This window comes from Indicator indicator, chromosome 9 (assembly GCF_027791375.1).
Source record: "Indicator indicator isolate 239-I01 chromosome 9, UM_Iind_1.1, whole genome shotgun sequence".
Taxonomy (NCBI): domain Eukaryota; kingdom Metazoa; phylum Chordata; class Aves; order Piciformes; family Indicatoridae; genus Indicator; species Indicator indicator.
The window spans coordinates 31,821,932-31,841,829 of record NC_072018.1 but is presented as its reverse complement, the minus strand read 5'-3'; the positions used below and the strand labels follow the sequence as shown (position 1 = coordinate 31,841,829).

Here is a 19,898-nt window from a genome sequence, read left to right as displayed (position 1 = left end):
AGACAGGACTAGGGGGATAAAAATTTCAAGACGGAAAAAAAAAAAAAAAAAAAAAAAAAAAGCACTGAACCAAAATGCCTGGGGAAAACAAAGAAATGCTGTTGCTTTGATCTCTAGAAGAGAGGTCTGTTGGAAACTTCCAGCTGCAGAAACTTGATTTCCTTTTTTATAAAGTCTGAGTTTTCACTTTAGTAGGCTACCAAACAGCACTTCAGGTGGGCACATTCTAACCTAAACCTTCAACAAAACTAAATCAGTGAGATTGCTTGCATCAGACACAGGAATATACCTGAACCAGATGATCTAACATCTATTCTTAGCCAAGATTTCCTCCCTCAGGCTTGTCCTTCTAAAAAGGCAAGCATGATTTACTGGAGGCACATTCCCTCAAGCATGGTGAAACAACATCTTGCATGGGTACAAACTAGTTCACAGGGGCCAATTACTAACAGTTAATGTGGAAGCAGAGGTATTTAACAAGCTCTCCCTCACCAGTAAATGAGAAATTCAAGGTTTTCTGAACAAGATATTTACCTATCAATACACTGAGCTGCTAGACAAGCTGCAGTTAGTATCTCCTTGATGTGAGTCAGCCAGTTGGAAGCTTCCAGTTTACTGAGCCAGCGGTCCATGTTGTGTGACTGGTCATTACAAGCTTCCACAAGCTTGATGAGGCTTTCCTGCAGGATGTTAAACCTTTGGGAAAAGCAAAACATTACTGAGATCAGCAGCACGCAGTTCCACGTGCTCACAGAAATACAGTGAGTGATCCCAAAACAAAGCACTACAGTTTATCCCAAATCATCTCAAAAGCAAGCTGTGAGCCTACAGAAGTGATGTTCCCTCAGCCAGCAAACCTGCTAATGCCAAGCCATGGCTAACTGCCAGCAGAGTCCCCCTCCTTGGACATGAGTTGTCTCTTCCCTTTCAAAAGGACTTGCTTTGCAAAGGTATCACAGCAGTGCAGCCTTTTCCTTATCTTACAGAACCACCAAACTCTTTAGCTGCTTGAAGACATCATCAGAATCCCATCCAGTGAAGGACTGGATGGTATTGAATGGCATTTGCTCCCTTTTTCTTCCCAAACCTTGCTCAAGTGTTGCACTTCTGCCAACATCCTTACACCTAGCAAGGAAATGAACTGCAGGTTGTACTCACAGTAATAGAATCTTTGAGGCTGGAAGAGAACTTTAAGATCATGGAGTCCAACCATTAACCCAGCACTGCCAGGTCACCACTGAACCATGTCCCTCAACACCACAGCTACACTGCTTTTAAATTCCTTCAGGGATGGTGACTCCACCACTTCCCTGGGCAGCCTGTTCCAGGGCCTGACAACCCTTTCCATGAAGAAATTGTTCCTAATGTTCAACCTAAACCTCCTTTGGCACAACTTAAGGTCATTTCCATTTGTCTTGTCATTTGTTACTTGGGAGAAAAGAGCAGCACCTACCTCACTGCAGATGTGGAGAGCAAGAGGGTCTCCCCTCAGCCTCCTTTTCTCCAGGCCAAACTCCAGTTCCCTCAGCCACTCCTCACAAGACTTGTGTTCTAGACCCTTCACCAGCTTTGTTACTCTCCTTTGGAAACAGTTTAGCACCTCAATGTCCTTCTTGGAGAGGGGACCCAAAACTGAACCTATTATTCAAGGTGCACCCTCACCAGCACAAAGAACAGGGGCACAATCACTGCCCTAGTCCTGCTGGCCACATTACTGATGATCCAAGCCAGGAGCATTCTGTGCAGAGATCAAAGCTGAGCAGCAAAAGTGGGTAACAAAGGTACAAGCCAGGATGCTGGTGGCCTTCTTGGCCACCTGGGCACACTGATGGCTCATGTTCAGCCCGCTCTTAACCAACACCCTCAGGTCCTTTTCTGCCAGGCAGCTTTCCAGACACTCTTCCCCAGATCTGGAGCATTGCATGGGGTTGTTGTGAGCCAAATGTTGGACCTGGCACTTGGTCATGATCAACCTCATGCCTCAGCCCACTGATCCAGCCTGGCCTGTACCTTGGCAGAGCCTTCCTTCTTACCTGACCTCTGGGTGTGCTTTGCCCTATCCTTCTTGTGTTTCAGGAGCCTCTCTCCCACTACCAAATACAAGTGTGACTACTATCTCCTGGCATGGACACTAACAAGTGACAGTCAAGCTTCAAGTGCTGCACCTTTGTTCTCAGTGCTAAGTCTGGGGGGGGGAGTTTTCACCTGTAGAAGTAAGTCTGGGGGGGGGCAGTTTTCACCTGTAGAAGTAAGTCTGGGGGGGGCAGTTTTCACCTGTAGAAGTAAGTCTGGGGGGGGGGGCAGTTTTCACCTGTAGAGCTGCAACAGTAATCTGAAAGCCATCCATCATAAGGACACAAGCTCCATTCTAAAGCAGATTTTAGACTAGACTCAAGAGCTCAATGTAGAGCCACGTTAAGATTAGTTTGGGTAGTTTTTGAATCTCCTCTGCATTTGTTGCCTTATGTCCTTAAGCTGTAGAAAGCTGGCATTCAGCATGCAGCTGATTAAACCAGATGCTTCTCTGGTCTTGTTTCACAGGGGTGCCAAACTACTGATGAATCAAAAGCAAATTAATGCCCTTTTCAGTGTGTGCTCAGGTCTAATAGAGGATGCAAACTAAATCTCAGAAAAGCTGACAAAGCCACACAATTAATTGCATGAGACATTTAGTCTTCAAACACCATGGTTGATTAATTCCTCTCTTTCTGATGCTGATGTCCACTTATAAAAAAATCCTCTTCAAACTTCTGTCCAGATAAAAGCTTTAGAAGCAAAACCAAACAGTATAAAGCAACAGGCAGGAAAGTCCTTACAGGAGCTCCTCAAGAGCCAGCCCACTCAGTGATGAGGGGAGCAATGCTTTCCAACAGCTCCAGTAACATGGCTGCATGGCTTTCTAGAAGGATCACTCAAAACTAAGGCTTAAGAGCAGTTGAATGAGGTCAGACTAAAAGTTCACTGAACTTAGAAGCTTGTCTCCATCAGTCCTCAATTGCAGAAATTTCCTAGCAGGTGAGTTGCTCATTCCTGTGCAGTACTGCAAAGGGAAACACAGGAGTGCAGCTACAGATGGTCAGGGAAAGAGATGGCACAGGGAGACTGCCTGATGTCTGAAATCTGCAGCAGGCTGGCTCAGAGCAAGGATCCAAACACAGCTCTTTATCACCCACATCACCTCCTTTCACCAAAAAGGAGCCTGCTGCCAGGAGCCAGGACACAGCCATTTCTCACAGCAGCAAACACTCCAGGGAACTATGACGGGCTCTGCCAACGCAAGGGGAGCAGGGAAGAGAGCCTGTGTGATTCCACCCACCTCTCAATACATTTGTGAATCCTCCTCCACTGGGGATAGTGTGCTTCTTGTTCAAAGCCCCCTCCTTTGGCCCTGGCCTGCTGGGCAACATTCAAGGACCTGGTGTCAATGATGTAGCCACGCTTGCCAGGCCGCAGCGTGGCATTGATCAGCTTCTCATCTTCTTTACACCGTCTCCCATTGGTGCCTGTGAGGGGCTGGCTGCTTCTCATCATGACCTGTGGAGACAAACAACCAGCAACTGAACACTGCAAGTGCAGGCCTGGGACTTGAAAGCTACTGAGAACTTGAGCTCCCAGCCAGGAATGGTGATCTAAACTCAGGAGGTGAAGCACACCTTCGCTAGAGGATTTCTTAGGGGGTCTGCACACGCAGACTGCAAATGGATGCCTGGTGGCTGGGGGTTAATGCCAGGCATGGTGAAAGGCTCTCTCTGGAGAAGTGTGCTGCTGAAGGTCACACAGGACACTCCTGTTTTCCAGAAGAACTCAGATCATTGTAAGAATGCTTAAAGAAGTGACACAGCTCAACCTTAAAAAGCTTCCTCCACCAGTTCAGGGCTAAAACTCAGCTGGCATCCTCCTGGGTCTCCACCTCTCCTCGGTGGAGTTACAACAGCAAGTGCAGGTCTCACCACACCACACTTTCTATCTGCTTCAAGTTGGATCCACCACAGCTGGACACAGACAAGCAACCCCCAATCTGCTCTGCCTGATGCACAGAAACACCTCTCTGCTTCTTCCTTCTGCCCTGAATTCTGCACTCCCTTGCAGGGACTGAATTTATTTAAAAAGGAAAACAAATGTTTCAGTCAAGGGATTATTTGGCAGGCCACCTTCTGAAGTACAGACATCTCAGAGGCTTTATCCCTTTAATCATTCCTCCAGTATCATCTTTGTGAGCCACTGAACTGACTTCCTACAGCTGGCTCCTTTATAAACCAACCTTCCCAGATTGCCATCTTCTTCCAAACTCTGTTTTTAAAACACCTCAGTCAATCATGTGTTAAAAAAGCCTCTTAGGTACAGTTTTACCCAGTGGCTAAACTAATAAACCTTGGGTCCACAGATTTCTGAGCTGCCATTTCTCTTCAGTAAATGCCTTTCAATTCAGAAAAGCATCCCATCAGCTCAGATGACAACTAAAACATGAGGGCAGCAGGTCAGCAAGCCCAGCTATGCTCAGGAAGCCCAACACGGGCAGAGCGAGGTGACAGCATTACTGCCACAAGGTCAACCCCTCCAAGCCAAATGCTATCCTCTTCCTTACACTTGAAAGGTTCAGAATTCCAAGAGATAAGTGAACAAGGCTTCCTCCAAGTATTCAGCTGGGCTGAGGAAAAGCAGAAAGTTACCATGTTCACAGAATCACAGAATGTTAGGGGCTGGAAGGGACCTCGAGAGCTCATCCAGTCCAACCCCCCTGCCAGAGCAGGATCACCTGTACCAGATCACACAGGAACACATCCAGGCAGGTCTTGAATATCTCCAGAGAGGGAGACCCCACAACTCCCCTGGGCAGCCTGTTCCAGTGTTCTGTCATCCTCACAGTGAAATAATTCTTCCTTCTATTTCCATGGAACTTCCTATGCCTCAGCTTCCATCCATTGGCCCTTGCCTTGTCATTGGGCATCACCAAGCAGAGCCTGGCTCCATCCTCTTGGCACTCACCCTTTATACATATACAAACATGAATGAGGTCACCTCTCAGTCTCCTCCTCTCCAAGCTGAAGAGCCTCAGCTCCCTCAGTCTCTCCTCATAAGGAAGATGTTCCACTCCCTTTGTCATCTTTGTGTCTCTGTGCTGGACTCTTTCAAGCAGTTCCCTGAGGTCCTTCTTGAACTGAGGAGCCCAGAACTGGACACAATATTCCAGGTGTGGCCTCACCAGGGCAGAGTAGAGAGGGAGGAGAACCTCTCTCAACCTACTGACCACAGCCCTTCTAGTACAATCCAGAATACCATTGGCCTTCTTGGCCACAAGAGCACATTGCTGGCTGATGGTCAACCTTCCATCCACTAGGACCCCCAGGTCCTTTTCCCCTTCACTGCTCTCCAGTGTAGTTGATTGATTGGTTGGTTTTAATGCAAAGCTAAAAAACCTCCAAAGTCAGACTTGCTATCCTCTACTTCAGGGCCCACAACAGGAAGCTCTAAGAAAACCTTCTAGAATTTGACTAAGAAGCCTGGCTAAGGTTTCCAAGCTGCAGGTTGGACATCTCAGCTTCCTCAGATATGTTTACAACAGCAAGGGATACAAAGAATTACAGAATCACAGAATTAACCAGGTTGGAAAAGACTTTCAAAGTGCTCAACAATTTCATGAAGTGCATTTCTTAATTATAGCCTCACAGTCCCTCAGTTAGATTTGGGCTTGCTGAGAGGTGGTGAAGTTTTGTGCAACACCAAGAATTCACTGCTCCCAAAACATGTTATAGTGACAGGCTTGGAGAACAGATTGTTCTGATCACTCCCTTCAACAGCTCCCCAGGAGAAGCAGTGCTGGCTCTAGGCATGCTTGCTGTTATCACCACACCATCATGAAGGAGACAGTCCACCACCCTGAGACAGGTCAATGTGCTTCCTGCCATCCTGTCAGCATGAAGCCTCTTGGCAGATGACTCAAGTAGGGGTGCCAGCAGTGGCTTTGCTAGTCTCATCTTGGCCTTACTTGTGTGAGCAAGCTCATATGCTCCCAACCAAGCAGATTAACAGCTGCTTCTAAAATGGAGATTAACTCATTCCACCACCCAGACACAGTTTATAGATTCATAGAATGGTTTGGGTTGGAAGGGACCTTGAAGATCATCCAGTTCCAACTCCCCTGGCATTGGCAAGGAGACTTCCCACCAGCCCAGGTTGCTCAAGGCCTCATCCAACCTGGCCTTGAACACCTCCAGGGAGTGGGCATCATGACCTCCCTGGGCAACCTGTTCCCATGTCTCACCACCCTCACTGTCAAGAATTTCTTTCTCATCTCCAGCCTAAATCTGCCCTTCTCAAGCTTCAATTCATTCCCTCTGGTCCTATCACGACAAATCCTTGTAAAAAGTCCCTGCCTAGCTTTCTCGTAGCCCCCTTCACCTTCACTGTAAAGATTGTCCTCATCTTTCTTACAGGCCCCCTTTAAGCAGTGAACAGCCACAATGAAGTCTCCCTGGAGCCTGCTCTCATTCAGGCTGAACAACCCCAGGTCTCTCAGCCTGCTCTTACAGGAGAGGTGCTCGGGCCCTTTGCTCGCTTCCGTGGCTCTTCCCTGCGCTGAGGACATCCTTCTTGCGCTGCGGGCTCCCAAGTTTCATGCTGCTGGAGAACAAGAGGGGCAAACAGCTCCTGAGCTGCGCTGTGGGAAAGCACAAGTTGTGTTTGCACGGCAAGGACTCCCACAGCTCCCTCCCCCAGGTGCAGCTTACCATCCCGTTCTTCTTGTGGTAATAGCTGAGGACCGGGAAGCGACTGCCGTGGCGGAACAGAGCGACCTTGCGAAGCGCTTCGTCGTCGACCGACTTGGGGACGACGACCAGCGGAGGGTAGGAAGGGCAGACGGAGAACTCCTTGTTGATGCAGCTCAGACGCCAGTCATCTGTCTGAAAGAGACCACGCCACACAGCTTGGGCTCACAGGACTCATTCCTACTGCCACAGCACAACAGGCCAGGGAGGAGGAAGTTCCGCGTTCAGGGCAAGACTCCATCCGCTCCAGCCCCGCTGTGATCAGCAGGGCTATGCCTCTCAACCAGACTTGGCTGCTCAGGGCCTCAGCCAGCCTGGCCTTGAACACCTCCAGGGAGAAGGCACCACAACCACTCTGGGCAACCTATTCCAGAGTCTCATCACCCTCATACTGAGGAACTTCTTCCTAAGATGCAGTCTAAGCCTACTCTGCCTCAGGTTAAAACCATCTCCCCTTGTCCTGTTGCTAGACACCCTTATGAAAAATCCCTCTCCATGCTTCCTGTAGGATCCCCTCAGGTATTGGAAGGCAGCTATAAGCTCCCCCCAGAGTCTTCTCTTCTCTAGACTGAACAACCCCTGCTCCCTCAGCCTGTCCTCATAGCACAGGTGTTTCAGCCCTTGGATCATCTTTGTGGCCCTCCTCTGGACTCACTCCAACACCTCTGTCTTCTTCTTATGATGGGGACACCAGAACTGGACACACTATTCAAGATGAGGTCTCACAAGAGCAGAGTAAAAGGGTAGAATCACCTCTCCTGACCTGCTGGCCACACTCCTCTTGATGCAGCCTAGGACAAGATTTGCCTGCTGGGCTGCATGAGCACACTGCTGACTCATGGGGAGCTTCTCATCAATCAATACTCCCACGTCTCTTTCTTGGAAGCAAGAACTTGGTACCTTTCTCAGGAGAACCCAGAACAGAAGTGTTCTGGTTCCTACATCATCTAATCCTACAATCCAATTCCTAGATAAGAGGATTTAGGGGGGGAGGGGTTGGGAAAGGGTTGATTTAGATGCAGGCAACATGGGCTCAAACCTCTGTCTGTGCCAACTTCAGACTAAGAAACACAGACAACAAAGAAAGCCAAGAAAGCCCTCCAGCTCCAGGCAATGAATCTGCTTTGAGGTGAAAATTGCAATTTAGCATTTCCAGCTTGGTCCTTTCTCTGCTTTATGGAAACCACACAAAGCTGCTCCTCCAAAAGTCCCTCCTGGAACCAGCACAGCATCTAAGCACAAAGGTCTCATCATGAACTCCTAACTTCAGCTTCCAACAGGCAAACACTTGTGAAAGAAATGCTGAATATTGGCACCCTGTACCCTCACAGGCATTTGGCACGAGAGCTCAGGCTACCTGATACCCAGGGTCAGACACAGGATTTGGCTCCACCTCAGGGAAAACCAAAGGTCAGTGAACAGCCTCACTGATGAGGAGTCATCATTTACTGATCCAGGCTGGAAGAGCTGACACTGCCCAGAGCTGCAGCCTCACACAGACCCAACCTTCACAATGGGATTGCTCCTTCTGGGCTGGAAGAGCTGACACTGCCCAGAGCTGCAGCCTCACACAGACCCAACCTTCACAATGGGATTGCTCCTTCTGGGCTGGAAGAGCTGACACTGCCCAGAGCTGCAGCCTCACACAGACCCAACCTTCACAATGGGATTGCTCCTTCTGGGCTGGAAGAGCTGACACTGCCCAGAGCTGCAGCCTCACACAGACACAACCTTCACAAAGGGATTGCTCCTTCTGGGCTGGAAGAGCTGACACTGCCCAGAGCTGCAGCCTTACACAGACACAACCTTCACAAAGGGATTGCTCCTTCTGGGCTGGTGTCACACCACTGCCTCCTGCATGAAGGACACTACCCAGGCCATGAAGCACCTGTAATCCCCAGAGGCACAAGCAGAACTTTGCCTAAAGCCTTCCAGGGAACTGAGTTCACAGAATCACTTTGGTTGGAAGGCACCTTTAGGATTATCAAGCACAACCACTAACCCAGCACTGCCAAGTCACCATTAAACCATGTCCCTCAGCACCACCTTCACATGTCTTTTAAATCCCTCCAGGGGCAATGACTCCACCAGTGCCCTGGTGGTGGAGTCACTGCCTGTTCCAGACCATGACAACCCTTTCAGGAAAGAATTTTTTTCTTACTATCCAACTTAAACCTCCTCTGGTGCAACATGAGACAATTTTCTCTTATCACTTTTTACTTGGAGACCAACCTCCACCTCACTACAATATTATTTCAGGTAGTTGTAGAGAGCAATGAGGTCTTCCCTCAGCTTCCTCTTCTCTAGGCTAAACAACTCCAGTTCCCTCAGTAGCTCATCACAAGACTTGTGCTCTAGACTCCTCACCAGCTTCATGCCCCTGCTTTGGGCATCTTCCAGCACCTCAATGTCCTTCCTGTAGTGAGGGGCCCAAAACTGAACCCAGCATTCAAGAAGCAGCTCATGGTCCTGGATAGCAGGATGGTGGCTTGGCTGGGCTGCATTTTCAGTCAGTGTCTCCTCATCCTGATTTCCTTAGGGCCAACAAAACCTGCTGGCAGAAGCCTTGGTGGGGAAAACGACCCAGAAGCCTCCACAATGTGTTTTGAATTTAACAGCAGTACTACATTCTTAATGTAGCAGCAGAAGAGCAGTCCAATTTGCCTCTAAAAGCTCCAGGCACAAAGAAGCTAAAATGAAATACAGAAACCTTTTGAAAAGGAGCAGGCAGCTGCTTTCAGGGCAGAGTTTCTGGAGGTTTTTTAGTTGCTATGCACTGACATGACACAGGTGTGAGAAAGCAAACAAGACCTTAAGTAACTCCTCAGCTGAGGGCTGGGAAGCATTTGTGTGCCACTGTAGCAGGCAGAGACCTCATAAAGATGCCATTAAAAAAAAACAAACCACAAACAACAACAAGCCCAAACCTCTGCTCATTTGTGTTCAAAGAAAGTTTCAGCTGGACAAAAAGCTGAAGGGATAAAGCAGGGAGCACAGAGGCAGTTCAGTTGTGCAGTAACCCCACAGCAGCTCAGGAAGGCTGGTTTAGCATGCATCAATTACACAGCTCTAAATCAGAAGCAGGCCCTTCTTTCCTGTCTTCCAGAGGCTTACAACCTCTTGCTTTACAATTCCTGGTTGCTACCTGGCTATATAAATCCTAGAACCACAGAATGGTTTGGGTTGGAAGGGACATTTAAAGGTCACCTAGTCCAACCCACTCTGCAGTCAGCAGGGACATCTTCAACTAAATCAGGTTGCTCAGAGCCCTGTCCAACCTGACCTGGAATGCTTCCAGTGATCTACCACCTTTTTGGGCAACCTCTGGCAGGGTTTCTCCACCCTCAGTGTAAATAATTCCTTCTTTATATCTGGTCTAAACCTCCCCTCTTTCAGTTTAAAACCATAACCCCTCATCCTGTTGCATTAGTCCCTGCTAAAGATTGTCCTCGTATTTCTTACAGACCTCCTTTAAGTACTGAAAGGCCACAACAAGGTCTCCCCAGACCCACCTTTGTCTCCAGGCTGATAAACCCCAACTCTCTGAAAACTGGGATTGATTTAGAAAGGTTTTCTGGCAATGAAGTCTCCCCACCATCAGGTGAACAGACTCACCACACTACTCAGCAGCAGCAGATTCAAGGCATGGGATGTGTGATGTGGGAGACAGAAAAATTGCCCCTTTTGGTGGCAGCCTAAGAAGAAGGTCCACATTGTGTGCATTATCACAGCAACTGCTGCCTGCATTCAGGAGCCTATCCAGACAGTTTTGCACTCTCCTTGCTGTAAACTCATTTAATTATTCATTAGCCTTAAAACAGCTTCTCTGAACATCTGCATTGTATACAAAGCAGAGGCTCTCCCAATTGCAAAGTTGCCTGCAGCAAGCACATCATAGGTAGAGGTGGCTCACATAAGGGAGGCCACATGGTCACAGCTTATGCTTTTAATGCAACAATGATGCCATTTGTTAATAGCTTTTTTTTGGGGTGTCTGTTTGAAACGACAGCAGATTTCATACAACCACGTGCAGTTTTTGTTTACAACCAAAGAAATGCATGGATGCAGAGCTGACAAACACTCTGCTGCCACGCAGGAGGGAGGGAAGGCAAAAGCAGAACTCTGTGGGATGCTTTTGCAGAGACTGGCAGTCACTGATATCACCAGTATGAAAAGGAATGGGAGACTACAGAGTTGATTTATCTCCCACTTTGGTAATCTAACACTGCCCATAACTTCCTCTCTTCACCATTTATAACAGGAGACAGATGATACTGTTATGTCATCCAGTCATATTTCACTGCTGTGTGGGAAGGAGGAAGGGAGCAGCAGCAATTAGCACCATTTGTCTCTGGAAGCAGAGCAGCTTCTGCAGGGATCCAGTTACCCTCTGCAAAGCCAGCCTCAGACTGCTAAAATACACTCTGACATGAATCAAATGATAATAAAACCCAATGGTGTGAGTCTTGATTTTTGCTTGGAGTACGTCTGGAATTTTGCCATTGCTAAATGCAACAGCAAGGTAACAGCAATGAGCAGAAGTAGATGGAAGCAGTAAGGATTGAAGTGAAGGAAGAGGTGGACCTCAGCTTCAGACATCACCAGGGAAATATGCTGTGTGAAACTTAGAATGTATGAAATTAACATTTACTTCTCCCAGGAAGAGATTTATACTTTAAGGAATCAGAAGTTAATTCCAGTTAAAGATGCAGCAAAGGACTGGGACCTGACCAGAAAGTGAAGGAGAGGACTCCAAAGGAACAAAAAACAAAGTAGTCAGAATTATTTTCTTACACACTGCAAAGGATTAATTCTTACATCAGCAAAAACTTCTCAGAAGAGGTTGTCAAGCCCTAGAACAGGCTGCCCAGGGGAGTAGTGGAATTGGCATCCCTGAATGTATGTAAAAGCTGTGCAGATGTGGTGCTGAGGGACATGGTTTGGCAGTGTTAGGTTAATGGTTGAACTCAAGGACCTTGAAGGTCTTTTCCAGCCTAAATGATCCCATGACTTTATGCTGGCAGATACAACCATCAGGAGTGGTTTGATCCCTGGAATCTAACAAGGATGTCAGCTACACATGGAAAGCAAAGTGTGAACAGATGCAGATCCATCTCCTGCAGGCTTCCATTGACCTCCAAAGGATTTCCTTCAATCCTGCTCTTGCATTCTTACTTCTCACTAGACAGCACTTCAGATTACAGCCTTTTGATTCTCACTGAAACACCTGCTGAGCTGAGAAAGCATCTGCTGCTTTGCTTTCAAACAGGAGAACACTCTGATCACACATCAGACTTCTCCAGCTGAAATTAAAACCCAAACTGTGCTGCTAGTTACTATGACAGGTCAGTTTGTATGTCTTTCAACAGCAGATGAAGATGGGACATGTGAGAGCAATTTAACTGAGACAAAAATAGAAGCCTCTCTGCACTCCTTTAATTCTGTAGTGATTTCATCACACAAATCTGGTCAAGCTAATCAAATTATTCATATGAGGCATAAACAGGAAGTGATCAGTGCTGCAGACAAGCTGGGATGCAGATAAAAAAAAATACTCACGTTCTCTGATGCTCTCATGGATGTGGTCTCAGAAACCCAAGATGATGCAGCAAGCACAGGCACTTAATGTGAAATAAATATTTGGAACACAGATGCTAACCCAAGGCACTAAAACTGGTATGCTCCTGGAACTGAGCCAGCTCCTACTATAATAGGATCACAGAATGTTCTGGATTGTAAGGGACCTTTACAGGTCATCTAGTTCAATTCAGCATCCTAAAATGAAGCTGGAATAACAGATAGAAGAGAACAATTCCTATCCTACAGGTACCAAAACACTATCCATGTGTGCCTACAGCACCTGGAATAACATGACTGGAAATTCCCCCCTGGCTAAACCACCCAAATATTTCCCCAACATGGACCAGACTGCAGGGTGTTTCAAAGTGGGCATCTTTAGCTACATTCTTCTTAGAGACAGCTAAGAAACCTTCAGCATTTTTTTAAAAGCAGCTTCCTTTCAATTAAGGCCTTGAAAAAGATTCATCCTCACTCTGCTTCAGATCCAAGGTACAGCAAACCCAGACCAAAGGTCTTAAATTTGTTCTTACAAATTTGAGGATCATCCTCGAAGGACAAAAATATTTCCTATCTTCATGGCCTCCCAGGTAACTTCAAACTCCATTTGTAGGAGATGAAACAAGTGCTGAACAGGAGTAAGTGCCAAACAGAAATGCCTGAAAAGCTGGGCACGAGCCAGCAATGTGCACTTGCAGCCCAGAAGGCAAATCACATCCAGGGCTGCATCCAAACCAACACAAGGCAGCAGATTGAGGGAGGGGATTCTGCCCCTCTACACTGCTCTGGGGAGACCATACCTGCAATGCTGTATCCAGCTCTGGAATCCTCTGCACAGGAAAAACATAGACCTGTTGGAGCAGGTCCAGAGAAGCCCACAAAAATGATCTGAGGGCTGGAATATCTCTGCTGTGAGGACAAGGCTGAGAGAGCTGGGGTTGTTCAGCCTGGAGAAGAGAAGGCTCCAGGGTGACCTTCTTCTGGCCTTTCAGAGCTTAAAGGAGAACTGTAAGACAGACTAGGATAATGTATTTACTGGGGCCTGTTGTGGCAGGACAAGGGGTGATGGTTTTAAACTAAAACAGAGGAGATTCAGACTAGAGAGAAAACTTTCCATATTGGGAATGGTAAAACACTGGCACAGGATGCCTGGAGGTGGTAGATGCCCCTGCAAGGGACCAGCCCAAAATGACTGTACTGTGAGGACAACACCCTGAGAGGACAACATGCAAGTTCTGAGGAGCAGTCTGGTATCACTTCTCTTAACTTGCCACATCCTGAGAAATTACTGGTACTGGTGTCTCAACCACACCATGAAATCAGCAGGAGAGGGCCTGGTGTCATTTCTCTTATGTGCCATGTCATAGAAAAGTCCTGGGGTCTCAACCACTCTGGGAACTAGGCTCTCCAAGTGGGGGCACATAGAAGCCTGCAGGGGATTCTCTGTACACCAAATGCCCACATCAGCAGGTCTGACACTGGACACAAGACTGCTTTCTCTCAAAACTCTTAAGTGATGCAAAGCCTACCTTCACTTCTCACACAGCTGCAGAGCTCAGGTAGACTAATTGACGGTGCCAGAGCTTACAGAACATTTATTCTACAGAAATCTCCCACTAAAGCAGATGTTTATGTATGGACCAGAAGTGTTAGGTCCCCTGAATCTATACTAAAGGAATTTGTGCATCTTAGACACTCTCCCCTCTCCACAGATGTTGCATGGCAGCCCCATCCCTGAAAACATTCACTCAGTTTACACTGAGTGTGGTGAAACACTGGCACAGGTTGCCCAGAGAGGTGGTGGATACCTTGTATCCCTGGAACCATTCCAGGTCAGGTTGGACAGGGCTCTGAGCAACCTAATGCAGTGGAAGATGTCCCTGCTCACCACAGGGACTAGATGACCTTCAAGAGTCCCTTCCAACTCAAAGCTTCCTATTATTCTGTGTTTACAGAGTATCTGAACACCACCCACCGTTCACTCGGGCACCAGACAGCTGCTTGTCCCATCCAAGATCTCCAGTCCAGACATTACTGGGTGAATTTCCTCACCAACTACGTGCAGAAGTACATCTGCCTGCCTGTGCAAATCCTGAAGATGCAACTTACCACTGAACTGAGGAGCTCAAACTCTTGGTCAGGCAGGAAGGAGCGCCAGCCATCCTCCACGATTTCAAACATGGGCCGGTAGAAGAAGGGATACATGAGAGTGACAGAATCCAGGGTGGAAAGGGCCTGTGCAGGTGAGAGAAACAAACACCTACTGAATTCATACAACCTGCTGTCTTACTCTCAAAAGACCATACAGCAAGTAGTGCTTCCCTCTAGTATTCTTGATGCAAACTCAAGCCACTCAAAAGCATGCAGCGGTTAAGCTTGAAATACTTTTGTTACCCACAGGGTAGTTTAACCTGCATAAAAACCAGCAGCAGAAACAAAAGCAGGCAAGAGACAATCTAATTGCAACTGGGGGGTTGCAGACAGTGTACCATTTCCCTAAGCCCTCACTGCAATGAAGACATTGAGGTGCTGGAGTATATCCAAAGAGCAATGAAGCTGGGGAAGGGTCTGGAAAAGAGGTCTTCTGAGAAGCATCTGAGGGAGCTGGGGTTGTTTAGCCTGGGGAAAAGGAGGCTGAAGGGAGACCTTCTTGCTCTCTACAACTCCCTGAAAGGAGGCTGTACTGAAAGAAGGTGGATGTTGGTCTCATTTCCCAAGTCTGGGACTTCCCCAGTGCCTGCCCACAGCACTAGTGACAACTGCCAGCTGGTGGTTTGCTTTGACATTGGTTTGTATATAGAATCACACTTCTATACATTTCATTTTATGGTTATAATTTTCATTAGAGCTGGTTTAGTTTTCCAACCCCTAAGTCTCTCTCCCTTATTCCCTTTTCTCTTCCCCCTTGGGAAGGCAAAGGGTTAATAGAGAGCATCTGTCATTCATCCAGTGGCCAGCCCAGCCCTAATCCTTGACAGCCTTCCAGATCATCAATGAAAGCCTTCCTAGCTGTCCAAAAAAAAAGTGTTAAGAGGTCTGCTGAAGATCTAAGAACACAAGTGGTGTTTATCATTAAGAAGAGTTACCTCAATGGAACTAGCAATGTTCAAGCACTCCTCCATTCCAGGTATATCCAGCTGAATAATCCTCAGATCCTTGCATTTTATAACAACAGTGCCCAAGGAGCCCACAAACCTACAGCAAGACATGAAGAAAGAGGCTCTTAAGAACAAGGTCTTCTCAAGGTATGAGGAGGTGTTACACAGCTCTCCCCACAACACAAGCCTACAAGGCAAAGCTCCAATTTTATTTATCTGCAATATCTTTAAAAAAAAAAAAAAATTAGGAAAGCCCCCACCTTTTTATTTGGTACTTGCAAATCATGGTCTGTTCTTTTCTTTTTTTGCCTTTTTTGTTTTTAACTCCAGCCTTGTGATATGGCAGTAAGTGGAAGTACAATGAGATAAAGAGAAAGTTTTCCTCCCAGCCTTTCTTTAAAAGATAGGGGAAAAAAAAAAAAAAAAAAAAAAAAAGAGTGTTCAGATATTTTCTGATAGTACTGAAAGCTTCATCTGAAAGTTCCCAGGTTCATTCATTGAAACTTTCGAGGATTGCTGAAATATTTGAGTTTAATTCCATTTTTAGGCTGACATTCCAGTCTGGCTACACTGCCACTCCCTTGCCTTCAACGAGAAAGTCTGGGTAATGGTATCTGCAGTGCCACAGAGCTGCTTGCTCTGCAGACCTCAGAGAAGTTAAGGTCTCACCGCTGCTCCTCAGGATGGAAGGAGCCCTGCGTTACACCACCAATGCAGCTCACAGACGCCCTCTCCAGTCTTCCGCACCTACCTGGAAGAGGGATGATGCCTGAACAGAGCCTGAGTGTTTCCTTTATGTTAATTAGCCCCTAATGGTTACAAGAACAACGCAGATTTTAGTTGACACAGCAGTGAACGAAGGACAAGTAGCTGAGCCTCCTCATACGCCACAGGAGCGCTTGCAGCAGCCAAGAATCATCTAATCATAGAATGGTTTGGGTAGAAAGGGACCTTTAAAGGTCATTCAGCCCAAACCCCCTGCAGGAACATCTCCAACTACATCAGCTTGCTCAGAGGCCCAGCATGGAATGTTTCCAGGGATGGGGCATCCACCACCTCCCCGGGCAACCTGTGCCAGTGCTTCACCACCCTCAGCACACACAATTTCTCTCTTGTATCTGCTGTAAATCTCCCCATCCTCACAGCAGAGGTGCTCCAGCCCTCTGATCGTGTTTGTAACAAATCCAACAGGTCCATCTCTTTCCTGTGCTGAGGACCCCAGAGCTGGACACAGCACTGCAGGTGGGCTCCCAGCAGAGTGGGACCAGACAGGCAGAATCCACTCCCTCAACCTGCTGGCCTGTGGAGGTTTGAATGCAGCCCAGGACACAACTGGCTCCGGGGCTGTGCGTGCATGCTGCCAGCCCATGTTCAGCTCTTCACCCACCAGCACCCCCAAGTGCTTCTCCACACTGCTGCTCTCCATCCCTCCATCCCCTGGCGTGGATTGATGCCAGGGTGCAGGACCTTACACTTCACATTCTTAAATCTCATGAGGCTCACATGGGCCTACTTCTGCTGAAGCTTGTCAAGGTGGAAGCAACAGAAGCAGACAAGGCCTGAAGGACCAAGTTCCAACCTCTCATGGCCTGACCCTCAGTCAGACCATGCACAAGGGCGGAGTTCTACACACTTTGAAACCTGTTGCTAAGCTTCGAGTTGCTTCACCCAAAGAAGAGATCTGTAATTTATTTTAGCATTATTACAGCTAATTATCTGTCTCCCCTGTGCAGACAAAGGTCAATATGCACAACCAATTCTACCTTGGCTAGTGCTGAAGGAAGAACTGGTCTGTGCACCCCTTTTGCCCTCGTTGCAGTGCTCCTTCACAGATCCCCAAGGAAATAACAGCATGCAGCTCCAACCCATCACCAGGGCTGCTTCCTTTAAGCACACACACCAGACTGTTCCCCCACAGCTCACATTTAGGTTGCTTAAAAGCTACAAGAATTCAAGAGCAGTTTGATGCCTACCTAGTAATTAGGGAAGACAGTTCTGTGCATGAGACATTCACATCCAAGTGGGAGAAAAGATTGTATGAAACTGGCACAATGTCACAGTAGTGTCAAGCTGGACCCTTCTACAACCTGTATCAGCTTAAGAATGTTCCTCCATTCTCTTCAGCACTGAGGAGAAAACACTCCTAATTCTTTTACATGGCAGTTTCATTACAGTTACATTCACACAGAGCTACTCCCAGGGAGGGAGGTATCTACTCTAGAAACCTTCTAGAAACTAGGGCTGGCAATAAGGGCTGTGAGTAACTGCAGACAGCACTAATTCAGTTACAAATCATTTTGGCTGGATGAGATCATTAAGCTCATAGAGTCCCACAATTATCTAATTCCACCAAGTCTGATGCTAAACCATGTCCCTTAGCACCACACCTATGCATCTTTTAAACACTTCCAGGGGTGGTGATACAACCACCTCCTTGGGCAGCCTAGTCCAGTGTTTAGTAACCCTTCTGGTGAAGGGGTTTCTTCTATGTCCAACCTAAACCTCCCATAGTGCAGTGCGAGGCCATTTCCTCTCCTACCATCTCTTGTTACTTGGGGAAAGAAACCGACCCACACCTTGCTACAGCCTTCTTTCAGGCAGTTGCAGAGAGGAAGAAGGTCTCCCCTCAGCCCCCTCTTATCCAAGCAAAACAACCCCAGTTCCCTCAGCTGCTCCTCAGCAGGCCCATTTTCCAGACACTTGACCAGCTTCACTGCCCTTCTCTAGACCCACTCCAGTACTTTGATGCCTTTCCTGTAGTGAGGGCCCTAAAATTGAACCCAGTATTCAAAGTGTGGCCTCTCCTGTGCTGAGCACAAGGGGACAATCACTTCCCTAGTCCTGCTTGCCACATCATTCTTGATATGAATCATGTTCTGAGCTAGCAATGCACTACTCCCTCAGAACAACTCATTACGTCCTTGTTTATTCGGTATTAACTTACATTGCAACTGCAACTAAGCTCATGAAACAATTAAAAGAGAGAAAGAAACAAAGGCTTGTCTGTAATGGTTTTCAAAATGGAGCTACTGCTAGCTTAGTACAAGCAGTGAGGAGGAGGAAGCCAACCAGCCCCAATGTCTGAGCAGTACAAAACCAAAAGCAGATTTCCTGAGGTTTCGACCTCCCTGTTGCTCTCCAACCTCAGCCCCAGATGCAGCATTTCAGAGAAACACTGAGAGAAATCACAAACTTAATCAGTGTCCAGTACTTCACCCATCCCCAGACTCTCAAGCAACCTGCTGCTTCATTTTTTTCCCAGTCTCGTTGGCAGGAAGGAAATCTGTTCTTGCAAGACACCAAACCCAGGGGATTGACACTGTAATTAATGCAAAAGCATAACGAGAAAAGGACTAACGTGAGGAAGCTGAAGACAACGACCAGCTGAGATGAGACTGCCACTCAGCAAGGGAAGTGTGAGGGGGTGATGTAAAGCAGATAGAAGTGATGGTAGGATGATTGATCTCTAAAGTCCCTGCAGCAGAAGGGGATGGGCAGAAATAAAATGGAGTGTTGCAAGTATAACTCAGCTTTCCTACAACGTTCCTGCAATGAGTATGCTGTTAAAGTGTTATTGACTCCCTTAAGGAGTTGGAGGAGAAAAGGGATAATAGTGTCAAGGAATAGGAGACTGATCTGTGGCTGAGAAAGTCCAGAGTCGACTTCTGCCATCAGTTTTGCTGGCAAATGACTTTGGTAGTGCCTCAGCTTTCATCTCCATTGAACAGTGGTCAAGATGCATCCTTTATGAAGTGTTTCAACAGCTGCTGAGCAATGCACAATCCACTGTTGACCAAATACTGTTGACAAAGATGTTTAAGCATAAAAATTCCAACTCCATATATGGCATAAAAAAAAATAATTTTAAGATGCAACAGTCAAATGTCAACATCCAAACAGAATAAGAATCAACCTGCTCACACCAGGATTTTGCCCCATGCTCTGACTCTGTCTCCAGGCTCTAATCTGAGAAAGCTGAGCTTTCAAGCCTGTCTTGGCAACAACTTTTCAACTCACAAGACACAAACACAACTCGATACGAGTAGGCAGGGAAATCTGGAGGCATACCTTTTCTCAATAGAGTCAATGTTGGAGTGCAGCAGCCACAGCTCCTCAGCATTATCTTGGCGCCGTGAAGAAAAAATTAGATGATGGCCAGTCAAACAGAGAGTCCCCTCCACAGCCAGGTAGAAGGGGCGGTGCAAGACTACGTTGTCTGCTCGGGGTGTCTTGATCAGCTCCGCAAACTCCATGCTTGTAAGCAACAGGCCCCGTGAAGCCTTTCCGCAAAAAAAATTTGCTGAGGAAAACGGCAAGAAACCTCAGCACCGGGATGGAGAGCCTGGGGATGGTCTACAACGGGTGAGCAGCCCTGAAGGGATGCAACGGCATAACCCAAGGGGTGATCCCGTTTCTTGGCACGCTGGAGAAAGCCAGCACTGTGCCCGGTGGTAGA

At 47.3% G+C, this 19,898-nt stretch overlaps 1 protein-coding gene across 1 annotated transcript in view; it reads right to left on the bottom strand.

The window, feature by feature from the left end:
* Positions 1–19,695, bottom strand: part of MTMR9 (myotubularin related protein 9) — a 28,830-nt gene extending 9,135 nt beyond the window's left edge. Inside the window, exons 1-6 of the mRNA XM_054383604.1 lie at positions 19,511–19,695; positions 15,431–15,539; positions 14,454–14,579; positions 6,729–6,902; positions 3,317–3,534; positions 535–696 (exon numbers count right to left, since the gene is read on the bottom strand). Of these exons, the coding sequence (XP_054239579.1) occupies positions 535–696; positions 3,317–3,534; positions 6,729–6,902; positions 14,454–14,579; positions 15,431–15,539; positions 19,511–19,695 (974 nt within the window). The remainder of the gene's footprint in view (positions 1–534; positions 697–3,316; positions 3,535–6,728; positions 6,903–14,453; positions 14,580–15,430; positions 15,540–19,510) is intronic.
* Between the last annotated feature and the right edge of the window lie 203 nt (positions 19,696–19,898).